This window comes from Xiphias gladius, chromosome 2, assembly GCF_016859285.1.
Source record: "Xiphias gladius isolate SHS-SW01 ecotype Sanya breed wild chromosome 2, ASM1685928v1, whole genome shotgun sequence".
NCBI classification, from domain to species: Eukaryota; Metazoa; Chordata; class Actinopteri; order Istiophoriformes; family Xiphiidae; genus Xiphias; species Xiphias gladius.
Genome location: NC_053401.1, coordinates 11,838,864 through 11,849,394, shown reverse-complemented (window position 1 = coordinate 11,849,394; position 10,531 = coordinate 11,838,864). Strand labels below are relative to the sequence as shown.

General features: G+C 42.4%; 1 protein-coding gene across 2 annotated transcripts in view; it reads right to left on the bottom strand.

The window, feature by feature from the left end:
- Window positions 1–357: 357 nt before the first annotated feature.
- Window positions 358–10,531, bottom strand: part of prickle1b (prickle homolog 1b) — a 30,875-nt gene continuing 20,701 nt past the window's right edge. The window contains exons 2-8 of one of the 2 annotated variants that reach the window (XM_040141644.1): window positions 9,505–9,696; window positions 8,431–8,544; window positions 6,341–6,478; window positions 3,904–4,107; window positions 3,598–3,784; window positions 2,426–3,424; window positions 358–2,324 (exon numbers count right to left, since the gene is read on the bottom strand). In XM_040141644.1, coding sequence (XP_039997578.1) covers window positions 1,360–2,324; window positions 2,426–3,424; window positions 3,598–3,784; window positions 3,904–4,107; window positions 6,341–6,478; window positions 8,431–8,544; window positions 9,505–9,696 — 2,799 coding nt within the window. In that variant the 3' untranslated portion in view covers window positions 358–1,359. The remainder of the gene's footprint in view (window positions 2,325–2,425; window positions 3,425–3,597; window positions 3,785–3,903; window positions 4,108–6,340; window positions 6,479–8,430; window positions 8,545–9,504; window positions 9,697–10,531) is intronic. The other variant, XM_040141645.1, reaches the window with a different exon arrangement.

Sequence of the window (10,531 nt, the reverse complement as noted above, 5' to 3'; positions counted from 1 at the left end):
TACATGTTTAAATATCCCATCGGCATCACATACTTTTATATTTTGAGGAGCATGTTACTTTATTGAATGTCCGTTAGACATACATTTATTTGGTATGGTATTACAGTCCCTCAACCATGTGCCTAAATTCAAGTGCATGCATGCATGCAAATTAGTTGAAATGTCTAAAAGTGTTTTGTATAAAAACAAATCAGTACTCTTAAGGTATATGTTATATATAATTTTGACAATTTCCAGGTTTTTAAAATAATACACTACCTCAAAATCCCATAAGGTGTCTGATGCATCCTACTTAAAACAAACAAACAAAAAACCCTACAATCTGAAGGTAACAAAATATGTAATTTGAAAATGAAATAATGTCAAAACTCTGAAAAACAAAACAATCATTCTTGAAACTTTGGGGAAAAACATTTATTACAAGCATCTTTACATCACAAAGCATTTAGCTGGTTATGGCTGAGCAAGGGTAGTGAACATTTGGGCTGAATATGGAAATGCAGGTGTTACTGCCATTCTCTTTATATCTTGTACATCAATAGTGAGCATTGTGGAATATATGTTAAAATACATTGTTACCGAGTAACATGGCACTTTACTGTAAAGAACGCAGTTTAAGAAGTGGCACCTTCTTTGTTGTTTCTCATAAAATATTAACGAGGTCTGTTTGTTTACCATTACAACTGCTATTTTTTTATATCATACACACAGATATAAAAATACCAGTATTAAAATCTTAACTTAGTATATACATTATCATTTTGTACTATTATGTATTAAATAATTATTTGGTTAGTTTCTATTTTCTACCATATCAACCTCTGTGAACAATAGTGTTACCATTTTAATGCACACAAAGATATTGCTGCAAAACTTATAAGTGATCATTTAAAAAAAAAAAAAAAAATTGATGGCAAATGCTGAAATGAAAGAAAGTTCAATGTATCCACTCTGCCATACTACATAATTTACATCTGCACTGTCTAAAGAAGGCTTCCAAATTTACCAGTCCTTGTATCATATTAGTGCTAAAATTCAAATAGACCCAGTATCTAGGCCAAATCTGCACATACACAAAAAAACGAATCTTCTGACTGTATGTTGCACAGATCTGGTATGTTCTTTTCTGTCCTAACAGTTATAATTAAATATTTCTTCTTTCAGTAGATTTTGACCTAAAATGATATGCATCCTGACATGTTGCCGTGCACATTCTATTAATGCATAATACACAGTTTGTGCACTTAAATTGTTTTAAATTGCCCTTCTAAACCCAGATTTGATCTGTGTAAACCATCAGAAAATCTGACTCTGTTGCTTAGTGTAGTGCAGATTATTATGTCAATACACTCTGAACTGTTAAGAGATGATGCAATTTTTGGAGCGGTGGCTCTTTCTGCGACCAGTCTGTGAGCCATGAATCTGGGAAGAGAGGGCTGTAACCCTTGTTGGATAGTCCTCAGCGTAGTAACGCCCAGCCGCTCGAGGCTGAGGGATTGGCTGGCCCAGGAAATAGCCCTCCTCTTCGGAGTCCGATGATGAAGAAGAGCAAGTAGAGCACCAGTCATCCTCATCTCTGTAGAGACCCATGAAATGCTCAACTCTTGGGTCTCCTTGCTTTGAGCCCTGAAGCATATAGTCAGATCGAGTTTGGGAGTAGGCCAGTGGCAGCCTGTGTGAGGGATGCTGTAAGAGCATGGCACCACATGATGGGTTTACCAGACCCTGTTGCTGGGGCTCATACGGCCTCTGTGCTTTCTCCAAGGGCACCATGTTAAGGGCGTTGTCCGAGCGGGTTTTGCGACTCCTGTGGTGTCGGCCTTGCCGGTGGTGGTGCTGCCTGGTGCGCCCATGGTGGCTTGCTGGGCGGCTCCTTTCTCGGCCCATCTCATCTGGGCAGTACACCCTCCGCTGTGGCCTCTCACTCATGGGGTGCTGTCTAATACTGACATCAAACCCATCGTTATATCCATTGTCCACAGTGTCGTCTGAAAACTTGACCATCTGAGGAGGCCTGGATTGGGATTTGCTTCTCCTCAGAGCTGGGGCATGGACAAAGGAGGGAGGGAGGCCTTCAGAATGTGGGGACAATGAGAGAAGTCCTCCTTGTGTGCCTCCCCTCATTGCCAATGCTACCTCCTCCTCTGCTTCACCGTCTCCCTTCTCCATGTGAAGGTTCAGAGAGTTGGCACTATGGTGAAGATGAGATGAATTAAAGGTTCCCATGTTGCTCATCTTCTCACAGTCATCTGCCACTGACGGATCCTGCATGGCAAGGGTGTAGACTATAGGTCTGTCCCTGCCATCTCCATCCACTGATGCACCTAAAAAGAGTGAGCAGGAAAGAAAAATTATGAACAGATGCTCGATTTGAAAACAGAGCACATTTTTTTGACTGCATCCATCTAATCAGTTGTCTCCTTACCAGTGATGTTTGAGAGTGCTAGGGAGTCCATGGAGTCTCCAACACCCTGCTCAGCCTTCCTCAGCTCATCAGCGATACACTCAAGGGAGTCTTCATACCACTTCCTGGTGTCCGGCCAGAAGGCCTGTCTTCCTGTGCCAGATTGGTCCTGATCCTGATCCAGTTCCAGCTCTTGGATCTTTCTAGCACTGGCAGGACCTGGATGACTCCCATAGGCAGAGTCTCCCAGCCCATCCTGGGACTGGGCCCAGTACATTTCAGGCATGTGCTTCTTGCTCATTAGTCCAGGGCTAAGGCTGTTGGCTCGGGATTGATTGGAATTCTGGCTCTGGGTGGGACTGGCAGGGGTGGGAGAGGAGGCGGTAACCCCAATGGATGTAGTATCGGGCTTTAGCCAGGGATCAGAGACACTTATGAGCCCGTTTCTGTCACTGCTGGAGCTGGGAGATTTTAGGGATGACTGCTGAAGTTGGTGTAACATCCCACGGTCACCAAACTTGAGCAGGAGCTGAGTCATATAGTCCTCATGCTGGGCCCACTCCTCTAGATCCTCCTCTCCACAGGCATCCTGCTCCTCCCGCTCCCTCCAGAACCTCTCCTCCTCCAGGCCGAGACGGGCCAGCTTACGCCCCACAATATCAATGTCGCCATCAGCATCTCCATCACCCTCACCATCCCCAAACTTGTACTCAAACGAGGGGACGGTGGCGGGGGGATTAAACAGCTGCGACTGTCTCCACTGGTCGGCAGGCCTGCTGCTCTTCCCCATGCGGACGCTGCGCCTTGATTCACGTGAGCGGGCAGACTGGAAGGCAGAATCAGATGAGTCAGAGGCATGCGTATCCTCACCCTGGCTGCAGGCCTTTGAGCAATAGATGCGACCCTGCTTTGGAAGGAAGGGACAGCCCAGCAAGGAATTCTTGCACTGGGCACAACAGAAGCACTGGTCTGTGGCATGCCAATGTACACCTTCGTAGGTCATCTGGGCATGGTCAACACCTAAAAGATCATGAGATGAAGAGAAAAGGGGAATAGCATTAGGTAAAGCACTATTACACATCATCAGCAGAATCCTGCATTCAATCTTGGGAATAAAAAGTTGATTGCTTTATTCTGATCCCAAAAAATAAGCAAAGTAAAGACCTTTGTTGCACCTCAAAAATATAACTCACCAATGTTTTCACCACAGGCCTCGCAGTACTCTGCATACAGGGACTCAAAGCAGCCACAGCAGTAGGGCCGGCCATCTTTCATGATATAGCGCTGCCCACCTAGCATTATCTCGCACTCGAAACACGCAAAGTGCTTCATATGCCAGTGGCGACCCTCTGCTTCAGTGCACTCATCTGCAAAGATGATCTGAGGGGAAACACACATTCTGCTGTAAATTCTGTTAAACCCTGAACACCACACCATTGTCATGGTTCATTTTACAACACAAAAGGGTAGTGGGTAGTGCTGCTATTACTGCCACTTACCTCATCACAAGAAGAGCATCGTGGTTTGAGAAGCTCAGCATGGTGTCTTCCACAGAGGATCTTGCCATTTTGGTAAAAATATATCAGATCCACCAGCAGTTCTTGACATGTTGCACACACGAAACATGCTGGGTGCCAGCAGGGGCTTGGCCCTGCTCTGGAGGCAAAAATTGCCATCTCCCCTCCGTTGATTCCTCCACCACACTGACAATCAAACACAAACATTTATATTTATATTTCAGGCATCTTGTTGCACCAGTTGCAGTGGCCTGCAAAGGAGAGTTGGGAATCAAATGGGTGGAGCACATTCATCGTTGAGTATATATCCTTGTTTATTATTAACAAATCTGGTGATAAGTATGCTACCTAGAGACTAACGCGTATGGGAATGAGATTTCAAAATAGATTTTTTCACAGTTGATGCCAGTGACACATGAGGAAAGCAACATAAACAAAAGAGAGATTATGGAGATAACTTTCCAAATATACCACATATCTGCTAATGTTTCATTTGCAGTGATGCTAAAACAATGAAGGCAAGAACAACAGATGATCATACTGTAAGCGCCAAAGGAATGTGATCCATTCAAAACACATCACGGAACTCTACAGTGATGACAATCACAGAAACTGAGTAATAGTTGATAACACGGGCACAACGCAATTTAATCTTTTCAAGGCAACAAAAACTGATTGATTTCACTTGGGATGACCCCACCCACTCTTTTCCTTAGTAGAACTCTTTATATTAACATCAGGGCAGATGCACAATAAGGATTTTAAAGTGAATGGATTAATTCAAAAAATACACCTAAATCTGACAATTCCTAGCATAACCTACCAACGAGTTTGAGACAAATACTAACTTAAAGTAAAAACATTTAATATTCTATCTCTGTTTCAATCTGTGTTTTTCTCAATTTGTTATAAAAGCCATCAGTTATTCATCAAGTGTTGCTGAGTAATTGGACAAAATTTTTGTCTTCTAAGCTTGAACACAATACACCGGCCTTGGTCCTGAGTCAAAGATCGTATGACTCCACAGAGATTGTGCGATCAAAGTGTGTCTGAACATGCAATGACGAGTCTTTATATAACCCTGCATGGCTATGAGACACCCATAGGCAGCTATGGGATAGAATGCCCAGCTGTTAACCATTATTGCCAGGGTGGACAGACGAGGGCCTTGGATGCTGGGGTGTTGTGTATCCCTGGGAATTACGGCACCAGGAAACTAGAATCTGACAAAGTATGTGTGAACATGTGTAAATGTGTGTGTACAGCCATGTCGTCTTGATATATCTTGTTGACGACATGAGCATGTGCAGAATGTCTGCAAGAATGTATGAATGTGGACGTTTGTAGGTGTGCCTGTATGGATGAGTGAGCTTGTGGTTTTAGAATGTGTGTGTGTCCGTTGTGTCCTTTGTTCCTATGTGTCAGTTCAGTGTGTGTGACTTTGCATCAATGTGTTAGCCTCCTTATTTGAGTGGTGACAGGCTTCATCTGCCTGTCTGGGGGAATTAACATGGCCTGCTCTTGCTGGATGCCTGGCAGAGGATGTGCTTTACTCACTGGTCAGGGGGTGAATTTACCGGAAGCCACATAACACTAATATTTATGTCTGTTGCATCGAAAGGAAGTTCTTCAGAAATATGATGACCGACAGCTTGAATGGCACTGCATGTTTTGTTTAAAACACCATCACCAAGTAAAAAGTAGGAAACAGAGGTCAGATTTTAGGATTGCTTCCAATTTTGTGTTTATATATTGCTCACTATGACTCCAAACAGAATTTGAAAATGGAGCCCAGGTGTCTCTCTCTTCCAAGAATACCAAAAAAAAACAAAAAATGTATTTAAAAAATAGCACGCATCTAAAAAAAAAAACACTTCTCCTACTTGCTTACGCCTTTCCAGAAAAATTCTTCAAACCAGCTGCATGTAATTACACCATTAGATGAGGAATTATCTGCCACATACTGTGACTTGTTTGGAAAAAGTAGGATTTTAAGACTCTAAGCAAGAATTACTAATTAACCTTTAAAAAATGTTTTGCAGTCTGTCATGATGAGCTATAGATTGGCGGCAGGAAATTGGCCAGATTCCTCATGAGGAACTGGCTTCTCTGCTTGGGTTGAGCATGAGCTTCCCAATTTCCCAGCTTCCTCTTTTGCCCTAATGAGGATATTTATGTCCATGATTAAAACCATCGCATTAGCCAATCAGGATTATGCCCTGGGCTGCCATGCGTTGGGATGGAACAGTGGGTGTTAGCTGTGGTGATATAAATAACTTCAGACCCACCAGTTGGTTTCCTAGCTTACCTTATGGCTATATGAGCACTAAATGACACAAGATGTCTTCATGTGTGTAAATGCATGAGTGTGTGTTTATATATGTGTGTGTGTTCCTGGGTATCCATGTGTGGCACCTACATTTTCACAGCGGGTGTGTTGCAGAGCTCGGGGCAGGATCTTGGGTGATCCTCTCCCCAGTGCCTCCCTCTTTCTCTGGGCACTGAACATGTGGAGCTCCCTCTTTTCCTCCTCAGTCAGAGTGTGGCAGTAACGCACCTGGGGAAAAAAAAAAAAGACAGAGATGAATTGACAAAAGAAAAGAACAACATCCAGCCATTAATGGTGATGGTTCAGCATCCATCTTTTGCATGCAAAGTTGTGGAAGTGTATGACACAAAGTCCATAGCTGGAAAAAGTTTTAATTAAAGCTAATTCCACTGTAGGCTGCGTTGAAAGGATGGCGTGAGCAATACACAAACCTTTCCTCTGTGTTTAGATAGGGTGATGAAGGCCCCAGATAAAAGACCAAGACTATCCTAACAACCAGCTCAGTTGTTCTCTAAACAACTGTAAACGATGCCGGCGTGTGAGCTCTCTCTCTCACACACACACACACGCCCATGCACACAATCACTGTCTCTCCTTTTCACACACACATACACACACACAGATTGCTTATCCCTCCTAACCACTGTTACGCAAGGAATGCTCCGGCAGTTTGCTTCTTCAACCACCAGGTCTGCTGACAAACATCATAAAACCACTCAGTCAAACACTGTATGTGTGAGTGTGTGTGCGTGTGTGTGGAGTGTACCTATGGTGTATCTTCCATGTGTACATACAGAGACCACCTCTGTCAGACAGTAGCCCCCCCCTGTCCCTCCACTCTGGTGATAACCCCTCCACCATATCTCCTAATGTAAACTCTATTAACACAGATGTGAAAGGAGTGCTGGTTTACACACCATAAAACTATTATACAGAAGAGGCTGGCATGTGCTTTATTGCCACAGAAGGGTTGCGGCCATTGTTTTAGTTTTACTACAAAAGGCTTGCAAAAATATCTAGGCTTTACTCAGCTGCTGGCTTTAGTTTAGTTCGGGCTGGGTATCGTTCAAAAAATCTTTCTTGGCATTATAATCCGATAATGATACCAAAACTATATTTTTTTTTCAATACTTGTTTTCCATTAAAAAATATGTCTAACTTCTAAATGTTAAATGTTTTCCAAATGCAAGCAGTGCAACTAGAACTTTTCCCATTACCAAAAATTTTATTCGACACAGGAATGAGAAATTTAAGTATAGTTTTTGATCCTTTGTGCCACAGAAACATTTCAGTTTGATACCCAGTCAGGTTTACTTTAGTTTTAAGCAGGACTACCTTTATGAAAAATGAAAGAAAACATTCTTCTTACAAATTAAAAGTTGAATTCAATCATTGCTCAATGCAGTGCACTCAGGGGTTTTGCTGCTACAGCCTTACTTGCTTTTACTAACTTTAGCTAATGTTAGCTAGCTCTAGGTAGCAGTGGCTGTACAACAGACATTAAGGGGTCAGTTCACTGACTTTATGACTTTAATCTGTTTAATCTGCTATAGTTACCCAGTTGTAACATTCCACTGTCATTCCTACTTGTTGCCAAAATGGCCACTTTTCAGCAAAAGTTACGGAGTCAAAGGCTTTCACTCTTTCCTCTCGTTCATGTTTTCTTTAGCCCCAGTGTCTCTGAAACCACTCGTCAAATTTTTGAAACATTTTTGAGTGTGATTCAGCTTCTTATTTGGTTTCAAACTACTGGGAACGACAGTCAGTGGCCAGTGCTCTGTTGCTCATTCGATTTTCCATGCCCCACATCTCTGGTACCTGAACTTGGTACTGAACTCAAAACATGGTGACATGGTGTTTTGGCCATGAGAGGATTTGGTTAATTCATGACATGTCTGCTGTTTCCTTTTTCAGTTTAGATTAAATGTTAGTTTCATCAAGTTTTGAATGTCTAATAGCTGAATAAATCCCTTCTATCTTTCAGCTTAGCTCAAAGCCTTATATTTCTCCAGACTATTTGCTATTAAATACTCTTTTTGTGGTTATGTAAATATTGTAAGTTGCCAATATTTTGGTGTTGACACCATCTATTTAGCAACTCCTGCTTCACTCTCTGTTGCAGACCATCTCATTCCCCATTCTCACACACCCTGTCACTGTCCCTGTCTCATTATCTTTACCTCGTTGTCATGCGGCGGCAGCTGGTAGAGGAGCTGTCGGATCCTGTGCTTCTCTCCGGGGCTGTTGACGTATGGCACCCTGTCCTCTGGTAGACAGGAGAAATACATCTGGACCTGCAGACGGAGATGCAGGAATGAACTCCAGCAGACATTAAGTAGTGAAAACTTGTCAGCCCACTAGTAGTTTTGTTCACTTGTTTCAGGCATAATGTGAATATCATGCTTAACAGGACATTTCTTAAGGCATGGATGGAGGAAGAAACATATATTTGATCAATGGCCACGATGGGGAAACGTCCCAACTCTCATGATGTAGCATCTTACAACTAAGTTTAACTGTACACTATTTTGTGATTTTGTTTTTGTTTTAGACCACAAAAATGAGTGAGACATGTTTCAGCCAAGAGGCCAGCAGTGTTATCAGTATGCTTGAGGGGAAGGGAGGAGGAGAGGAAGGGGAAAGTCCAAAGAGGAGAGAAGAGAAAGCACGGATATCAGTAGAGAAGGACTGCTGCTATGTGTTTGTCCTTATTTTGTGACACTGTGGGGCAAAACATGTCACTCTCCATCCAGTCACAGGTGCCTGACTGTGAAATCTCTCCACACACACAAGAGGCAGTAAGGGACTGGAAATGTTAATGTTTGCCTAGGCTATTTCCCTCTAACAGGGGAAAGAGAAACATGGACCAAATTTAGTTTGTCAACGTGCATTTCCAAGAAAAAATGGGGGAAAATATCTGAGATCTCGAACAGACCATTTCTTACTGAGATGAGCTGAACATGTCTGCCATAAATACAGTGAATGTGGAAAAAAAAAATCCATAGCCAGATGTTGGGCTTCAACATGTGGCACTACTAATCCACTAGTATGGCATAGACAGCAGAACATAGCCTTATTTGAACTGAAACACCCTACGTAACACCAATCTGTAATGTGAAAAAAATGTGGGGTTTTTTCGGCTTTATCTATAACTTAAGTTGTGCTAGGTTTTACATTTTTGGTCTGCCTGCAATTTTAAATGCTACTTCCCTACTCATACAAAAAAGCAAAAGTGTAACACGCCGAGGTCCTACCTGCTCAGGCCTGAGTCCCGGTGGCACCCACGCATACTCCTCTAGTGCGCATCCAGAGTCGTCATCTGAGGTGGAGCTCCTCTGGAAGCCCACGGATATCTTCCCCATCTTTCCCCCAGAACGGGCTTCCATGTCTGGGCCTCGAGGAGAAGGACGCTCCCCTCTCTCACTGCGCTCCATCACACACGGGTGCTATAAACAAAAAGGGAGGATTTGGGAATCACATTTCCAGAACCAACCTCTCATTTCTTTAAATGTCTGTTTCTATCCCTCCTTTTGTTTGCTTGATACGGTTTCTTAATTATACCCAAAGCTCTGGCTTTTACCTGTTGCACTTCTTGTCAGTGATTGGCTGGGATATGGCTGATCTAGGCTTTTTTGCACTCATTGTAAATTCCTCTGCATTTAGTTTTAATCTCTATGTTTCTCAACAAGATAACTGTTTTGATCACAGCAATGACTTAGCAGTTTAACATATCAGCTCCAAAAAAATAAAGGAGCAGAATAGACTGTTCCTTTAAAAACAGGAAAAAGGGGAAGAAAAAGACAGACAGCCTCATCATACCACTGCCATCCTTTCACAATTCAAACCTCTTGAGTCTCATTCAAGAATAACTAATTTGTTATTTTCCATCCCATTAGCGCACGTCACATTTCCTTTGTTTATCCATTACAAAATCATGCTTGATAAAGTGCCCAAAATAGTGTTTGTCCACCTTGAAAGGGGACTTCAGACAAACTTTGGATGATATATAGTGGAAAATCATACAAAGGCTTTTTCCAGTAGGGTCCCTTAATCAACAGGCTACCAGACTCTTGCCTAATTTATTTTAGTTATCTGACATTTTATGAATAACACAAGAACAGTGTTAGGTACAGAAGATGGAAAGGTCTTTATTTCCATTTAGGTCCTATTATTTGCAGTAGGGTAGAAATTAGTTGATTTACTTGTTATGTGTCCTATGAAGAAAGGCAAATCAACTACATTTAGACAACTGTTTTAAACTAGGATGGTGATGCCTTTACA